Source organism: Plasmopara halstedii (genome assembly GCF_900000015.1).
Source record: "Plasmopara halstedii genome assembly, contig: Scaffold_1343, whole genome shotgun sequence".
In the NCBI taxonomy this organism is placed as follows: Eukaryota; Oomycota; class Peronosporomycetes; order Peronosporales; family Peronosporaceae; genus Plasmopara; species Plasmopara halstedii.
The window spans coordinates 75,537-92,579 of NW_020188258.1; the positions used below are offsets into that span (position 1 = coordinate 75,537).

Consider the following 17,043-nt stretch of genomic DNA (forward strand, 5'->3'; position numbering starts at 1 on the left):
GCATCTATCAAAGTCAGACTTGATCTTATTATCTAAATCATGCGAAGAAGTACTTATTTTTAAATTTTGAAGCAAACGTACGAACCCATTTTTGTGCGGTAATTAAAGCGGGCTCATAAAGTCATAGCCTTCTCTTTGCATGCTTTGCCGCATCGAGTGCCCAGAAGCTTATCCATCAATGAAAAGTAGGCTTTTGCTTAATTGTTAATATGAGCGTCGCCGTATGCTACTATATAGATTTACAACACTTACTTTTTTAACAAAATATCAGGTCAATGGCAAATAAACAACAATTATTACATTTCACATATATACTTTTTGATGCACGTGAGGTAAGTTTTAGCATATAAATAATTTTCCCTTCATTATGTTGTGATGGCTTAAACTCAATGAGTAAGGAAACTAATGCTCTACCTGACAAGTAGGGTTGCTCACTGGGTCTAGTGACCTGTGGGTTTTATATTTTTAACGGAGGTGGAATGGCCTTCTTCTTAGAAACCTGCTACATTAGGGTGACTATTAGGGGGTCGGTCCCCGCCCATCTAGTACTGTCCTAATTTTTCAATTTTTAATATAAACTTTCTATGTTTAAGTTTCTAATGCTCTAGACGAGCCCGTAAACAATTTTGATTTAATAACCGCGAAATGGCACCAATGACGGTGAGGCCAAAACATGCTTATAAGATCTCACATGTAACACGAGTTTTGGTTCCAGCATCAATGGAAAAAAATTCTTTATGCTCCGCAGCCCCATGAGGACAATTATGTCGACAAGACTTTCTTAGAGCAATTGCGGACTAACGGTGCCTCTTATTGCTGCTGTACCGTTTTGCGATGCTGATAGCAACCTTCTTGCCGTTATCATGTCCAGCTCATGTCCAAGAGCACGACTACGGTGGCATGGTCCGCTCGGCTGCGGCTATCATACAGCAGATAAGCGCTATTTTGATTTTTTACGTGCGTATTAAATGGAACATGATGACATAATATCTCACTTAAAGCTGCGTTTAATGCGTGCTTTAGTCGATGTTTGAATTTGTCCGGCAAGATTTTGTATCAACCGTGTTTCTGGGCGTAATTGATGTGACACTAGCAGTGACAGGCTTTGCAGTGCTTCGTACTCACCTCGAAGTACCATTGTGTGAGTTTATCTTGCGCGAAAAGCACTGTGGTGATGTTGACCATCATATATACATGAACAGGCACATGGGACACCATAAACGCGTGCCTACTGTTCTGCGCTACGCTATCACTGCTGTCACCTGTGCTACGGACGCTCACGAAATCGTACGCGGACGACACGATATGGGTGCTGGCAACATTTCTGGGTATGCTGCACCTTCTCACCCACGATTACAACTATGTCAACTCAGGTATCGGCCGGTAAGCGGTACCTGGAATATTTCTAAAATACGGATCATCCATTAGTGATAGATTATGCTGTGGGACAGCTTTAGTGGCACCATCTCACTAAATGCCGCCATATTCACGGCGGTGCTACTAGGCTCAAGACTGCAGTCAAATGAGCATGTTTTCGCTTTCGTGCTCCTTGCCATTGAAGTCTTCGCCATTTTCCCCATCTTCCAACGCGAAGTCAAAGTGGGTTATAGCATTCTGCCTTCGCTTCTGATGCTTTTGGATGCAATTTTATGACCCTCCGTTTTGTTTGCTGTAGCGGTACTCAGAGCGGCTGCACTTGATAACGACAGCCATGATACTTTTCCTCGCGCTGACGCTGACGTGGCAGATTTCAGGCTTGCTAAGCGTACTCACGGGTGCCTTTGTCATATTCTTGGCTTTCGTGTGCCCACTCTGGTTCATGCATGTGCAAGAATCTAAAAGGTACCTGATGTCATTCAGTCTGTATTTAAATCAAAAAATTTCCGCGATGATGCGCATTCTCCGACTGACGCACGAAATCATATGGACGTTTTGTGTTCCATTTGCAGTGAGATTCTTGGACCTTGGGACATCGCTCACATCCAACCCGAGCAGTAGTACCGCCGGTCTGACAAGAAGCGACAGGCTTTCGGCCAACACAGGAATCACGGATTGTCAAGTTCTAAAGTGCTGACACCTTTGCATTCGTCTAACGCTTCGTTCCGCTCGTTTAAATTCTCCAACGCACATGCGTCGCAACTTCAAGCGCATCGTGGTGTGCCGTTACGTTCGCCGCATTTTCTTTCGAACTACCCAGCCGTTACTAAAAAGTATGCAACGTGCCTCTTCGCGCGCAATGCTGTACATGTACCAGTAAGGCCCCTCAGCTCGGTATGGGATCCCCCACCCGTGGCTGTTGGCAGTGCCAATATAGTTGGTGCCGAAACTCATCCAAGTGGGCCTCTTTAAATCAAATCAGTCTTGGGCAGCTGTACCACAATGCGTACCCACTAGTCGTGCATACTGCTCGAACACTGATAGTGAAGGTGCACATGCAAGGCTACACTGTCAGCCTGTCGGACAGTGCAGTAAATTCTGTTTTTGGAGCCTTATCAGTCGCAAGTTGCGGGACGCAACTGTCTCGAACTCAGAATGAGCGCCCCTCTGCGAGTCGTGTGCTGTCCACTCATCTCTTCTTGTGCCCCTTCAAAGAGCTTTGCTATAAGAACAACACCGGCTGCTCAGAGATGTGTGTCACGCTGAGTTTGCAGTTTAAAGCAAAGCTTTTCAAGATTTTGTTTTAACCAATCATTAAACACAATCGATGATTTATTCCCTTATAGGCTACAGCAGAACTTTCCGCGAATCAGTGGGGCCGTAGTACTGTATATTGTGATGCTTACAGTACAAGCATCAAGCCCACCACACCCACACGCCATCGTAAATAATATGGCCTCCAGCAGATGGCACCGCTCGGCTATCCATATGCATGGCTGCATGGTCAGGCAAATAAAGACTTTTATTTAGTTCAAGCCAACGGCCGCTGCCTGCTGCGACTACGAACACAAGTCCGTCGAGTATTGCATGTAAAATGTAATACCCCTACAGCGTACAACGATTAGCTTAGTTCCGCTAAGTAACTGCAGAGTTGTAGCAACGTCAGGCGTATGCGGGAAGGTATGCTTTTCTGTACAACACATAGTACTATTATTATCCGCGGGTTGGGCCCTCTTTCTGGCTTCCAATAAATTATTAGGACTTTGTAATAACTTCAACGACGACGGGTCAGCCCGAGCGCGAACCGTGGAAGAACACTCTTCATCGCATGAGGGGCCGCGATTGGCTAAAAGCTTCAACCAGTGTTGCCATTGGTCCCCTGGCGTACCTCTCAAGACCGAAGCTCGACTCAAGGAGGCGGCATATATAAAGGAAAGATTAAGTTATCTACTCATTTGAATTTTCACCTGGAGCAGTGCAAGTTCTCTATCTCCACAAACTTCCCTCGTTTGTCCGGGTGAGCCTCTCATCTCATCCGCCTGCATCAATTTTGGACTGCGTTACCGTTGTTTCGTCCCGTGTCTTTGTGTGTGCGTTATACCATCACTCTCGTGAGCGTGCATCGTGCATCGTCAATCCTTTGCTTCTACCGACAATCACTCTCCTATCTCAACATTTATTATGGCTTCCACAGAAGTGCTTAAAAGTGTCCGATCGCACCCAAAGCTTTTATCGCTGCAGCACATGAACGACGCTTTCTTATCGTGCAGAGGGGACGCACCCATGACCCCCCTGGGTACTGATGCTCCGCTTTTTGCTGCTACCGTGTCCCCGCGCGACCCTGGGGCCAAGCTAGCTGCTGTGGCCACAACCGCAACGTCCAAATCCCAGTCCAGCACTTTATCCAACTCCTTTGCAAGTCATCGCCTGTGCATCCCGAGCGATGACGTATCGGACGATGACGAAGACGATGCTGAAGACAATTCGCATGGAGGTTCAGGCAAGTCTCACAAGGGCAACACTGGTCGCTGGACCGAATCTGAACACAAGCTTTTTCTACAAGGTCTAGAAACTTTCCCCTATCGTGCTTGGAAGAAGATTGCTACACTTATCAAGACGCGCACCGTCGTGCAGATTCGGACCCATGCTCAGAAGTATTATCAAAAATTGGAAAAGGAGGAGGCCCGTTTAAAGGAACGCGAAGCACAGGATCGCGCAGCAGTCGCTGCAGGCGTAGCACCTTCAATTATTCCTTCGAGCCCCGCCTCGCAGAAAAAGTTGCATTATATGCGAAAGCGCAAATACTCTTTACTTGAGATGAATATGGACATGGATGACTCGACTGTGCTCCCCAGTGTACCTAAGCGTCTCGCCCGCGAGAAACAGCTTGCTACTCATATGTCCCCTAAGCAGAAAACATCTTCGCTTTTAGGTAACAAGTTGTCTTTCGGTAATCCCACGGACAGTCGATTCATGTTTGCACGCAGCATAAAAAACCAAAATGCTACGCAGCCTCCTCACCTGCCGATGGACTTTGCCGATGCCGCAGCAGAAGTGATGATTCTTGATTTTGCGGAGGATAAGTCCCTAGCCGACTATTCGGTCGACTGTGTGGACCAGACCCTCGCGTCTATTGACAATGACGACTTGTTGCAGCTTACAGAAGAAGAGTTGGAGTGGTTTTCCACATCTGATACAGCGCAAGAAGCCACCGAAAATTCGATACAATCTGGTGCCTCCGAAACGATAGACGTCGAACCTTTTTTGGAGCTGGACAACACTATTGATAGCGAGAATTTTGCAGCGGACTTGTGTCTTGAGGATGCAGATGACGATTTTGTGTTGGACCCGGAAAAATTCTTGACAAGTTACTTTGCTCCGAATGAGAAGTTATAATTGAAAGAGCAACGTCGTGGTGGTCACTAGTGCTGTAGCTTCCTCGTAAAGCGCCGTTCCGTTTGTCTGCCTATTCAAAGTTCAGTCCTCTTAGACTCCTTCAACGTGTTTCCTGTGGCTAGTCCTAGGTTGAAGCCAACGACCTTCATGAGAAGTGTCTTAATATTATTATTATTCAGCGTTGACGATAACTTTCTGTGTTGCTATGGTCTGATGGTATTTTATTGCTAATTCAGATGCACTTGTAGCAGGTACACTTATCGAGAAGAGCACGACGCTACCATCATGATGTACAACTGCTAATTTTAACGGAACTTGACTACTCATACTTATGCCGTCAAGTGCTTCGTTGCATCGCGTAGCAGCACGTATTATTCGGGGGGTCGGTGCTGCGTCTCCAAAGCGACACACGACAACCCGAAATACAAGCACTAGCGTCTTCTGTTTTCTTTTTGGCTTGACGTTGCTCGGTTTAGCATTTACTGACACCGTCTTCCAGACTTCGAAAGCGACGTTGAAACGCTCACCACTCACCCAATGTCGAGGTATGCTAGGATCGTTTCCTCCTGAGAAAGTTTGCGGTAATGGCTCGAGGCAGCGACGAGGATGCAGCTTTTGTTCCTTAAGATAAGAGTACACCTCTACACAGGAAAGGGACACGTGTGCATTATTAGATAACATGTCGGTAAAGGCAGCAAGGTTTATCTCATGGGCATCATTGCCATCGTGAGGCATAATGTAGATTATTATTGCTCCTTGTTGTAACAAATAGTAGGCCTCCTCTGGGTACAGTGAGAGTCCCGTGAAGGTTCCAATTGAGGTCGAGGGGGGCAATGCCTTGGGAATATTATCAACTGAAAGCCCTCGACGCTGTCGCTTCTTAAAGCTAGCACCCATGTTAAACAATAGACGGCCGCGATGGTGTGTGATGTGCGTCAGCCCTGTCACCGGGTCGTACTCGCCAACAGAGACATCCTTGTCAGAACGTTTCATCGCAACTGGATTTCAAATTTTTGTAATAAGCCTAGATAGTTTCAAATATATTGTACTCATACAATATTATATATAAAGTGCACTGTTGCACAAAATTATTCTTTTCTCTTTGGTACAGGTGGCACCACTGATACAATTCCCTGGGATAACTTTTTGGAGTTCATTGGCAGCCACTCGTCTTTGTCCAAAGATTCGCCCTGATAAGTAGAAATAGATAATTATATAGATATAAAGTTAGCCAGATGCATTGTAAAGAGCATGAGTACTACAATGTTGGACGATTTCTATAGTACCTTATAGTGAACGCGAACAAATTTGCCCTGGACAGCTGAAATCTTAGCCTGTAACGTGCAAAACACGATTAGGAAGTTTCCATCTTCAATTCACCCGAAAGACGAACCTCAGTACTTTCAAATCGAATGATCGAGCCTTTGATCAAACGATGCTTGCGATTTGCTGCTCGATTCTTTGCCGTGCTCTTCAACGTATATGATCCTCCATCATTTGACCTTAAAGCGGCTTTATTTTGTGGCGAGAGTGTTATAGCCGACACCCTCGCTGCTTCCGACCTTGGGCAAATCAGAGCTTCCTTCCTCCGCTTGCCCAGTTTACGGCGTATAACCTTTACTGCGGAGCCACCTCGTCGTCCCACACCAACACTGGACAATTCATAAGGCTTGCCACAGGAAACTTCAGCGAGACAGCGGTGGCACAGCAATGACTGAGGTAAGTCTTCAGCAGCCAAATCAGCCAGACCAGAGTGAATGCAGCGAACATGAGCCCAAATTTTACACTTTGAACATTCAAACCATTGTTCCTTGCAGCATACGGAAGTTACTATTTACCAAACTCATCCACGAAGGAAACACATTTACCTCCACTTCCACATGTGGACTGTTGCTGCTGCAGTATTTGTTACACTTGCAGCTAAATATCCAAGGATCCTCACCAATTGCCTCAGAATCGCACCGGGGCTCTTCGAATAACCTCATTAAAAAAGAATCCATATCAATTCGCACGCTATCAGGATGACATTTACAGATCTAGAAGCAATCGAGACAATCAAGTGAATAAATACGAACACCATCAGCACCTTTTGGTGCGTTGTACTCAATCTTTACCTTGGCTTTTAGCCCATATGGAATCCAATGAAGCGTTGCAAAGTTAACAGCTTCGGCGATGTTAAAACCTTTTAACCAAAGCTACGTCAAATTTTACATTCTAGACAATAACGGAACAGCAGTACCAAAATTAAATCCCTGATGGTAAGTTGCCGGAAATGTGATCACAAACTCTCCCGGCTTTTGACATGCTCGAAAAAATGGAACTCCAAATTCTTTTAGACGTGCAGGTGAGATCAGAGATGTTTTGTGCCGAAGAAACTGTAACAATGAGATGACAAATCATGTTAGCATTGCCCAGTCCAACACGAAGAAGTAGGTACTCTGTACCTGTGTGCATTCGTGATACTTTTCAGGAAACATCGACTGCGCAGCACGTTCCAGCTGAGTCGCTGTAGTGTAAATATCCGCAAGAGATCAAAATCTAAGTGAAAGAAAACCAGGCACAGCATCTTTTCTTCTTACCAGCATGTGGAGGCACACCGTACCAAAATTTAGGTTTTCCTGTGTGCAAATAATTTATGCTGTAGAGATCCATGTCTTCCTTCATTAGCAAAACGAGATAGTTGTAAGTCATTAAAATTACAGTGAGGCCAAGAGTTACCTACCGTGTGGAACGCGAACATGGCTCTCCACATGCCAAAATACAACATAGACTGTGTGACTCCAGGTAAGTCAATCGTGCGAAGAATTGTGTTCAGGTCGTTAAGATTCCACGATAGGGCATCTGCGTCTCCAAACAACGACGCCTATTTGCAAGCAGCACAACGAAAAACTTCAAGCTTCTCATACAAATTAAAGCTATTTTGCATTTGAAAATTACCACAATGTCAGCACCATATATAGGTGGATCCATTGTGCCCCTTAATCCTTTCCAAAATCGCCGCTCCACATCCAAAAGATCATCATTATCTGCACCATAAGTAGCAGATACAAACGTTAATATCCGCTTTTGTGACCGTGTTGTATCTGAAAGTACCTTTCGGCTCTTGGTTGTTGGCAACATTAGCCACGGCATGAAACTCTTCAGGGCTCATGCTTTTCCTTTCTACGAGGTCCACATTAAAGATGCCCTTCTTACCAGCGACGTGCTGACAGACTGGGGCTTTGACTTGGCACTTCAATTGTGAAATATCGTATGAGCGGCTGAACCAGCCGCTAGGAGGGATGACCTGCCATACATAAAATATTAATTTCAAATGCTGCGTGTAGTCGCCGATAATTATTCGTAGTTACCTTGCAAATGCCAATATTGGCGCATTGGGGTTCGACCACGGTACGGATATAGGTGGCAAACGACTGGAATTCAGTGTGTGTGGGGTAATATACTGGACACCAGCCTACATCTAAAGACGACGACTTGTGATCGTCGCTCGGGCACATTATTAGTAAAGAATGATGTGTGCGGAGACGCTTCGCCGAAACTACAAAAATCAATCATTTGATTTTTCACAGGTTTTATACATTTCTAATTATGACTGATCTATTTAGAATACTTTTTATCGCGAAAATCGACAGTTGTGTCCACAGCGCCGCGACGGCGTCGTATCCAGTTGATGTCTCGGTTATGTTTACGCTCGGAAAAGTCTTGAGGATGTGTGAGTAAATTGATTTGACTTCCAAGTCGAGCGAGCGGGGCGTAGCGCTCTGGGTAAACGCCCTCTTTGCGCAATATTGAGGAAAACTGCTCAAGAATATTGTTTTCCACAACTGTGACTGAAGATGGAGCTGGATGCAGTCGGCGCGATGCTCGTCGTGATATATTCGAGGTCTGTATATTTCGCATACTAAGGCGACGGGAGTGGATCGACACTGACTTATCACGCGGACACGCGATTTGCAGACGAATGGACCGCAAAAGCTTCTGATTCTCATCTACAACAATCTGTACTTGGGTCGTTGAGTACTCGGTCGGAAATCCGTTTTCCTCCCATTTATAACTTTGTAATTCAGGTCGACTGCCCGAATCGTACTCGAGTACACCGAGACGAACATTCCGCCTCTCAAGCAATCTGCGCAACTGAGTGAGATTGATACGCTTATCTGTGTGAGCACGGATTACAAGCGTTGCGCCTTTCCTGGACACTCGGAATTTTAAATAGATTCGCAATGTCATCAAAATCATAGCAAACCAGAGCAAATTAATAATCAAAAATGCAAATGGAGCGTCAATGATGGGCTTCTTAATCCAGTCAATGAACCACGTGGGATTAGACACATTGAAAGTTCCACCGCTAAGTCGATCGATGATATCAAAAGAAAGATTGCCCGCAAAAATCATGCCAATTATGTCCAAGTTGCGCTCAAGCTCATCACGAACGAGCAGGGACTCAGCAAGCCGCCGAACGTTGATCTCAAAGCTTTGCGATACATTTGTCAATTGAAGCCGTGAAATGCCTTCAAACTTGGTGATAAGCGTGTCAAGCTGTGTACGAAGACGCTCGATGAGTTTAATGGAGTCCTTGCATCGCACAATAACGTTATTCTTACGTTCCGATAGCTGCAGACATTTGTGAATCTTGGAACAAGAGATGTCAGGAGGCTCAAGCGGCAACTCGAGGGCTTCTGCGGACTCGAGAAGATACTGTAGACATTCAATGAGCAAAATCATGTGTCTTGCTGCGTCGCTTAACGACTTTTTTACCAACTTTAGAGAATGCTCTCCATGTTTCTGATAATTGCGGATGCATACGCCTAGATTCTCCAGCATATCGCTCAGTACAAAGGTGCGCACAAAAAAGTTTCGAATAAAAATTTCTCGGCTATTAAGACCCATAAAAATCGTGAGAAGAGACTCGTATTGGGCAGCACCGGGACCGCTGAACAAACATCCCTCCCGTCCAAGAAAAAAGACGTCGTCTTTTGTGATGTCGTAACATGCGTAAATTTCGCCTAAAACTTGTTTGAGCTCATTCTCACGCTCACCTTTGTCCAGGTAACTGGACGCTGATAATTTTGGCTCGATCGATGCAGCCGTAATAAGATTGTACTTGTTACGTTGGTCGGCTTTCCCCATAAAAAGCATATCAAGAACACTGAGCTGATAACGAGAGAGTAGATCGTGGATAATGCCCGAAGAATCTTGATGCACATCCACCAGCAAGCGCGCTAGCAAGTCGAAAGTGATAGCATGCTCCATGCGATTCATAATAGCGTCAATTTTCACACCATAAAGGACAGCACCACTAACGTGCAAATGCATGCCAAAGTTTTCTATCTGGATAACACCCTTGCTTTCCGGGAAGTTGATTTCGGCTTCAAAATTGATGAAGCGGATGGTGTCAAAGTCCAAGATTTTAACCTGTGTAAGACCTGGGGTCACTTCGAAGTGCGTCTCAGTAGGTTGCAAATCCAGTTTGGAGCTAAAAAGTCCTCCTTGACAGCGATCCATTGCCCCCAATCGCTCAGTTAGAGCCGAAATCTGGTTGGCTCCAAACGGCAGCCACTCTCCCACAAGCGCATGTACTTGTGAAAGTGTGATACTTGGTTTTGCCTTCTTCATCATCATATTGTGACCATGCGCCGACTCGGGAGCACGAAGTCTGTTGCTTGTAGGCTCAGCGAGAAAGCTCGTACAAGATCGAAGTCCAGACGGAATATATGGTGACGATACGTATGACACATCTTCACAATCAGTAACTCTGCTAACTCTCGAGTAAGACCGATCACTATTTTCTAAATGAAAGTCTGAGCCGTCATAGCGTACATGCAACAATTGGCTGGGTTTTATGTTAGCGGGGATTACGGCGCCTACTTCGCTGGACTGGGAACAACTTATTGGGGCGTAAAGAAACGTATTAGTGTCCATTTTTAAAGCATCTGGCATATGCTCCACGATTGATAATCCACGAAAGGAAGCTTGGTATGCCGTGACTGGTTGATAGTCCACAGACGAAAGTTTAATGCCATTCACAAGCTTGGCTTCCCACAGGTCATCAATAACGGACTTTGCTTCCTGCGATATCTGAAGCCACTTTCGGTCTGTGTGACGCTCGAATGTCAGCCAGATCAGGCTTGGAGAGTAGTCGAATGGTAAAACACCGGAATCGATGCCTTCGTAGAGCAACACAAGCAGAGCCACTTGGCGAATCCAGCTTTCATTCGATTGAACGTTTCGCGCTTGTTGTGCGTATTTGCTGATAATGTACAAGACACGACAATGTTCGGTCGGCCAGCATTCAGGTGGACCGTGCCAAATGGTATGCCTTTTTGCCATGAAAATCCACGTAGAATTGAACAGTTATGATTTTTTTCAAGCAGTCGCTTGAAGGACACTTATTTAGTATATTCACAATTTTACATTAAACCAATGCCCAACCTTAAAACAAGCACTTTCATCCTTTCCCAGCTTCTCTAATTAGTCCTCTCGATGTATATATCTACCTGTTCATACCCTGAATGTATATCAGAAACCTGTGCAGAGTTTTCAGATGAGCTCTACCAAGTGCTCTTGGTCAGTTTGATGGCACGCACTGATTTGCGAGAGGACACCGAACGCCTACTCGCCCTTAATACACGTCACAATCCTTCACATCGCAACATTAGAGATGATTTGACGCACTTCCATTCACACCAACTTTACCAGTCAAATCCTTCAAACAGACCTGAGCCTTGTGTTGCTGTAGTCTCTTTTATAGACCACTGCCTGTTCCGAATATCGGATAGTCCCATAGCCTCTGAAATCTGTGAAAATGTGCCATCGTACTTTCAACTCCATTTTTAATGAGCCTAATCAATCCATATAAACACACCTGAGCGGCATTCAGTGCTCCTTTCTGGTCCTGCTTGTTGGCAAATACAAGCAAAATTGAATCCTTCAGCTCTTCTTCCTACACAAATATCCGTTCAGCGCAACAGAATTATGACAAAAACTCCAAAACTCTCGTTGTAGCCCAGAACAAATGCTATTCTACCTCAAGCATGGCGTGTAGCTCCTGCTTTGCAATGTTAAGGCGGTCAACGTCGGCCGAGTCGACAACATATATGATGGCATCTGTGTTAGGGTAGTAGCATCGCCAATATGGCCTGATGCTCGTCTGGCCGCCGAGATCCCAGACCTGAAATTTGATGTTTTTATACTGCAGCGTCTCCATGTTAAAGCCAATAGTGGGTACTGTCTGTTCGATTTCATCGGCTTGTAAACGGTCTATCAGCTCACACAACAATCAGCATGCGATCAATCATAAAAAAACCTTTGCATCTATTAGTATGACGCGTACAGAGTATGGTAGTCTTGCCGGCATTGTCCAATCCAAGGATAAGAATGCGAACCTCTTTGCTACCGAAGAGCGCCGCAAACACCTTAGACATTGCGATTCCCATGGTTGTATAATATAAGGTGGCAGTGAAATGAGGTTCTAAGGCAGTGAATCGAGGGAATGAAGCGATACAAGAATTACTGTATATTTTTGTTTCAATTACGACACTTTTTTAAATGGCGTCATTGAGACGCATTTTTTTGTTGGGAGGTTCTTTATCGAGTAAAAGTGCATTCAGTGCTCGAAAGCTGCTACTTGCATCACCCGATTGGTGCAGTAGCTTTTTTAATGCAACACAGATGGTCTCATCCTTCAGCACAGCAATTCGGCCTGATTGTTCGGAGCTGAAACTACGATTCCGCAGGTTCTGAAGGTGGTCCAGTTTTCGGACAAGTTCTGCGAGCGGCTTGCTATTCAAAATGTTGCCAGAATTTTCTAGCGAGCTACGGACATAGTCTGTAACAACTTCCGGAAATTTTTCCATCCAGCACACTAACACCGCGAATGGAAAGTCGTCGTATGTGTCAGGCAACTTGAATATGCTCTGAAGTACGCTGACGTCGGGACAAAAGTGAATCAGACACTTGAGCAATCCCGTCATTGTCTCTGCGTTCTCCTTCGGATTCACACAAGCTAGCACCTTGCGCGTCGCTGCCATCATGGTCTGCTCAGCTGCGGCTGACTGTCCCGACAGGAGCTCTGCAAGCACGAGATCCCACATGCCGTACTGTTCCCATGAGGTCCATTGCAGCGATGAGAGCACAATATTCGCCAAGCGATTTTTAAATATTGCGAATTCACGCATAATGACACGAGTGCAAAGCGCATTCAGCATACTTGGTGTGACTATTCCTAGAAGCAGCCGAACAAGCCCTTCACTGCGAGCCATGAGCTTGGATAGAATTGGATGCTCCATATTTGCGAACAGGTACGGACACAATATTAATGCAGTACCGCTTACAGCATCCAATTCGTCTTTCGACTCCGACAAGGTATATTGATCATTCAGAAGAGCACAAGCTTGCGACCGCGCATCATCGACTTGCTGGCTCAAATTCAAATCTTTCAAAAGGTTTTGGGCCATGTTACCGCCAATAGATTCGCAAAAAGCAGCGTAAGGAGCCAGAGCAACATCAAGGCTCTTGCTATTGCCTCGGGAGCAACAAAAGGCAAGCAAACGGTAGGAAATTGTTACATCCCGCGCATGCATGGCTTTTAGAAAAGGAACATATAGCTCCGGGGACTCACTTAGTACCTGATCCAATATCAAATCAAATACACCTAGTGACGGGATATCTGGAGCATTGCTAAAAGCAATTCGTGACGACACTATTAACTGCTCAAGTGAAGCATGCAAAAACATACCCAGTGGAGCAGCAATAATGACGGCGTTGCTTTGACGAGTCCATGAAATCAAAATGTCGTTTAAATACTCCATAAAATTTTCGGATGGGCTAGTAAATGGATCAGGTATCGTTTGCTGAAAGTGTAAAATATCATCACGGCCAAGTGGTAAAATGCCTTCAGGAATATCAACTGCAACTTGCTTTGAAAAAATAGCAGGCAAAAGTGATGTTGTGTCATTTGAAGTAGCCAATTCTGTCGCGGAATCAACCGCCTGTTGATTGTCCGGCAAGAAAGACAACGCGCCTAATGAGTTTGTGTCCGAAGTTGGACCCCCACCGCCCATACTTGCGTCTGAATGTGTGGGACTCTGAGAATGCAGTGGTGACGTAGTTGGGCTGCCAGATCCTACTGGACTGCCACGGAGAGGCGACTGACGAATGGGCGATTGTCGGATTGGTGACTGTCTTGCTGGAGAGTGCCGGACAGGAGAGGATCCGGCAGAACTTCCTGCCGCACTCGAGAGTGAGCTTAGCTGCGCTTGAGCCTTGTTAGCATTCTCTGAGGAAGGAAAATGCTCTGGAAATATACGATGCAACTCTGATTGCAACTCTGGAGCACTCGATAGTAGCAAAGGGAACGACTGCAATGGAAGAAGGGATGGGACGACTCCGAGTCTTAATATCATCGCAAACGCGGTCGACACACCTTTTTGCATCAGTGTTCGGTTGAGCGCTGATGCTGCAAATTTTTCCACCGCGAATACGAGAAATTGAATCATTGAAAGCGTTACGACTGGATGACTTTTGAGAGATTTCACCTGATAATTTGGCGTTCAACGATATACAGGTAAAGTCAGTATTTTAAAAGTTTTGTGAAACAGATTGTACTTTGCCAGCTCATACCATTAACAGCATCGCTGGTTCCACAGTCATGATGTTGTCTGATGACTTGAAGTACAAATAGTCGAAGAACATAGCAAGCTGTACTCGGGCCAATAAGCTCGGCGTTTTGCTTCCATGGCTGGTCCAATTGGTTGACACAGAAAATCTTTAGAACATTTTTGGCTTACAATTGATTATTTCACGAGACGTACCATAAGAGGTATAACCACCCTAGAATATGGTAACGCGGGGTGACTTTAGAATTTAGAATTTGGTTGGAAGGGTGATAAACAGCACAAATGTAGCGCACAAGGTCAGGTACAAGAGCTTCCGAACCGGGGCTGCTCAAAAATTGAGAAAAAAACCACTTCTGATAGCGTGTCACTGATCCAGCCTGAACGCGCTCCTAAAAGTTCACAGATTCTTTAGCCACTTCGCCATCGAAATTTTTTTGGGTCTCAAACGCACCATCATGAATAGCAGGTATTCCTCCATTTTGGGGTTTAATCGAACGGCAAGATATTTGGCGGGGGTTGGAATTGCCATCAATTGAGCTACCGAGTAGACAGTGACATCTTTTTCAGGCTCAGAATTGTCGCGAACATTCCGCAACTGTTTCCACAGAGCGCTCATTCCCGCGATCTGCATTCGTCATCAAGATAAAATATTACGATTATTCTTGCTCTATCGAAACAGTGATGCAGAGTGGAATGGCACCTACGTCTTTGGCGTCGCTAAGAACACGCACAATATCGCGTCCAAGCTGCGCTACATCTGCTTGTCGACGGTTCCACAGCGTAGTGCACAGCTCCACCTCTTGCTTGAGCAAGCTCGAGTGTTGCGAAGCTGTGTGATCAAGAGAAATTCTCACAAACGTATGGAAAACAAATGGGATTAAGCTTGAACATGACAGGAGCCAGGCTTCGTGTTCGATAAGGATCCGGATAATCGAAGAAGCCAGCCATACTGTAGTGCGGCTGGGATCGCCGCCAACCAAGTATCTCATCAAGCAAACAATGACCTTATCCACTCCTAGCGCATTCAAATGCACCAATTCTCTCACTAGCCACAATAATTGACTCCGGCACGCAACAAGCAGCTTTACAAACTTTAGATCTATAAGTTGTTGTAACCAACCCACACAAATCTTGTAATTGTCGATGGCAGCCACTACCGTAAGGTAGCGAAGATGCTGCTTCGCTAGTGTCGGCTCTGTCACAATTGCATACAGCAGAGCGATATTCGGCTGAAAGGGAAGTGGCGTGACGCCCTCGGCTGATTGTTTTTTTAAAATGGCAAGCGCGGCAGCCTCGTCCTTGCCCTGAATAGTCTTCTGCATATGATAGAAATGAGCGTACCATTTGCGATCCAATTCGTCCGGTTCATCTAGCGGCAGACTGTTCAGCAGCCTTGAGTGTGGTATTGCTGCAGATTTGCTCACCGGATGCACGGAGGTCGGAGACGGCGTGTCAGCTTTTGAACTAGACGAAGGTGGAGGGCCAGGAGGTGGTGGTGGTGCACTTGCTGGAGAAAAGGGCGATACATCAGGAGGAGACGGAACCCCGTGGGCCGAAGGCGGCGGAGGCGGCGGAGGATCCATCAATGCGGACTCACTTTTATCCGTCATAAAAGTCTACAGAATGTAAAAAGAAGTATTGGCGCCGTTCGAGGAAACCTAACAATTTTTTAATTTGGCCTAAGATTTTTAGCACAAATAGCCGTCTGTGCTAGTGTCGTGTCTAGTTTCAGCCAATTGCCCAATAGTAGTATCCTTTGGGTCCTAAAAACTACCAGACGAGCCAAGCGTACATCAAGGTCAACGTAGAAAGGTGATAGTTTTTCAAAATCTGTTCAAGGCAGGCCTATCTTGCAGCTGAAATTCGGCGAGCAAATAAAAAAATTCAACTTTTTACAATGAAAGCTATAGCTTCGATGGCTAGTTTTATGGAGACACCCAAGCGGCTCGAATTCATATGTCTGTCTTATAGCAGATGGTAGATCAGCTGAGGGGTGGCTGAGATGTTGTTCTGTCTTCTGTAAAGCGCTACTCACCTGATCGTCTCTTTATCGAGCCCACCTAGAAAACGGAAAATGCTGACATTTATGTCGGGATGTCAAGCGTCTTGCTCATTTCTTTTCTTTCCTAGATTCGACCATAACTGCTAAAAAACGCAGGGGGTAACCAATTTATTGATAAAAAATAAATTAAGCGTCGTCTAGCAATATTTAACGCAATCCCAACGAGTGGGAGCACCTCGTTTTTCCACCGTGGTTGTTTTGCAGAAGGGTCTTCGAGAATTATCATTTTCCACGCGATAAACGCGCTCTATCTTACCATCTATTTGTGGTGAATATGAATTGTCCTGGTGCGAAACACCGTTAATAAATGTCACAAGCAAAATCACTGCAAAACGCGAATCTCGATCCCTTGCTAACATCAGCAAAATGAGTCATTTTCTCTGACGGTCCACAAAGACCACAATACTGGTGCTACCCGACGCGTCTTTTGAATGGCCAAGAGTGAGAGCCAAATTAATGAGCTGCCAACATTCTGTCACATTTTACCCTCTCACAAGTTTGCAGCGGAAGAATTCAACCTCTGTGCTTTGTGTACACAACCTCTTTGGGTCAAATCTTTGGCGTATGGTAGTACAGGTAATCAATCCGACT

The 17,043-nt window shown here is 45.4% G+C and overlaps 8 protein-coding genes across 8 annotated transcripts; 3 read left to right on the plus strand and 5 right to left on the minus strand.

The window, feature by feature from the left end:
• Positions 1 to 645: 645 nt before the first annotated feature.
• On the plus strand, positions 646 to 1,998 carry PHALS_01037 (phosphatidylinositol n-acetylglucosaminyltransferase subunit; the record flags this gene model as incomplete). Its single annotated transcript, XM_024730821.1, has 8 exons — positions 646 to 660; positions 716 to 803; positions 872 to 957; positions 1,024 to 1,141; positions 1,203 to 1,383; positions 1,452 to 1,599; positions 1,676 to 1,842; positions 1,950 to 1,998. 8 exons carry the CDS (start codon positions 646 to 648, stop codon positions 1,996 to 1,998), a joined length of 852 nt encoding a protein of 283 aa, XP_024581060.1.
• PHALS_15400 (uncharacterized protein) lies at positions 1,997 to 3,203 on the plus strand. Its single transcript, XM_036407618.1, has one exon. It carries the CDS (start codon positions 2,274 to 2,276, stop codon positions 2,682 to 2,684), a length of 411 nt encoding a protein of 136 aa, XP_036263305.1. The 5' UTR covers positions 1,997 to 2,273; the 3' UTR covers positions 2,685 to 3,203.
• Positions 3,204 to 3,205: 2 nt separating this feature from the next.
• On the plus strand, positions 3,206 to 4,773 carry PHALS_01038 (the record flags this gene model as incomplete). The annotated part of the gene is made up of 3 exons (XM_024730823.1): positions 3,206 to 3,251; positions 3,354 to 3,488; positions 3,572 to 4,773. The coding sequence occupies 3 exons, from the start codon at positions 3,206 to 3,208 to the stop codon at positions 4,771 to 4,773; spliced, it is 1,383 nt and encodes a 460-aa protein (XP_024581062.1).
• A 171-nt stretch (positions 4,774 to 4,944) lies between these two features.
• Positions 4,945 to 5,766, minus strand: PHALS_01039 (tRNA-splicing endonuclease, subunit Sen54, N-terminal; the record flags this gene model as incomplete). Its single annotated transcript, XM_024730824.1, has 1 exon — positions 4,945 to 5,766. The coding sequence occupies one exon, from the start codon at positions 5,764 to 5,766 to the stop codon at positions 4,945 to 4,947; it is 822 nt and encodes a 273-aa protein (XP_024581063.1).
• Positions 5,767 to 5,861: 95 nt separating this feature from the next.
• On the minus strand, positions 5,862 to 8,270 carry PHALS_01040 (DNA damage-responsive repressor GIS1/RPH1, jumonji superfamily; the record flags this gene model as incomplete). The annotated part of the gene is made up of 12 exons (XM_024730826.1): positions 5,862 to 5,963; positions 6,060 to 6,107; positions 6,167 to 6,583; positions 6,642 to 6,809; positions 6,888 to 6,955; positions 7,013 to 7,148; positions 7,218 to 7,279; positions 7,353 to 7,431; positions 7,496 to 7,636; positions 7,711 to 7,799; positions 7,867 to 8,059; positions 8,124 to 8,270. 12 exons carry the CDS (start codon positions 8,268 to 8,270, stop codon positions 5,862 to 5,864), a joined length of 1,650 nt encoding a protein of 549 aa, XP_024581064.1.
• Positions 8,271 to 8,370: 100 nt separating this feature from the next.
• PHALS_01041 (uncharacterized protein) lies at positions 8,371 to 11,103 on the minus strand (the record flags this gene model as incomplete). Its single annotated transcript, XM_024730827.1, has 1 exon — positions 8,371 to 11,103. The coding sequence occupies one exon, from the start codon at positions 11,101 to 11,103 to the stop codon at positions 8,371 to 8,373; it is 2,733 nt and encodes a 910-aa protein (XP_024581065.1).
• Positions 11,104 to 11,385: 282 nt separating this feature from the next.
• PHALS_01042 (arl1-family small gtpase) lies at positions 11,386 to 12,209 on the minus strand (the record flags this gene model as incomplete). The annotated part of the gene is made up of 6 exons (XM_024730828.1): positions 11,386 to 11,413; positions 11,470 to 11,570; positions 11,639 to 11,716; positions 11,801 to 11,944; positions 12,002 to 12,033; positions 12,107 to 12,209. The coding sequence occupies 6 exons, from the start codon at positions 12,207 to 12,209 to the stop codon at positions 11,386 to 11,388; spliced, it is 486 nt and encodes a 161-aa protein (XP_024581066.1).
• A 108-nt stretch (positions 12,210 to 12,317) lies between these two features.
• PHALS_01043 (Uncharacterized conserved protein) lies at positions 12,318 to 16,000 on the minus strand (the record flags this gene model as incomplete). Its single annotated transcript, XM_024730829.1, has 5 exons — positions 12,318 to 14,309; positions 14,395 to 14,512; positions 14,586 to 14,779; positions 14,842 to 15,015; positions 15,095 to 16,000. The coding sequence occupies 5 exons, from the start codon at positions 15,998 to 16,000 to the stop codon at positions 12,318 to 12,320; spliced, it is 3,384 nt and encodes a 1,127-aa protein (XP_024581067.1).
• Positions 16,001 to 17,043: the final 1,043 nt, after the last annotated feature.

Coding starts and splice junctions, on each gene's coding strand:
- PHALS_15400 (XM_036407618.1), top strand. CDS start 2,274: ATGGGATCCCCCACCCGTGGCTGTTGGCAGTGCCAATATAGTTGGTGC.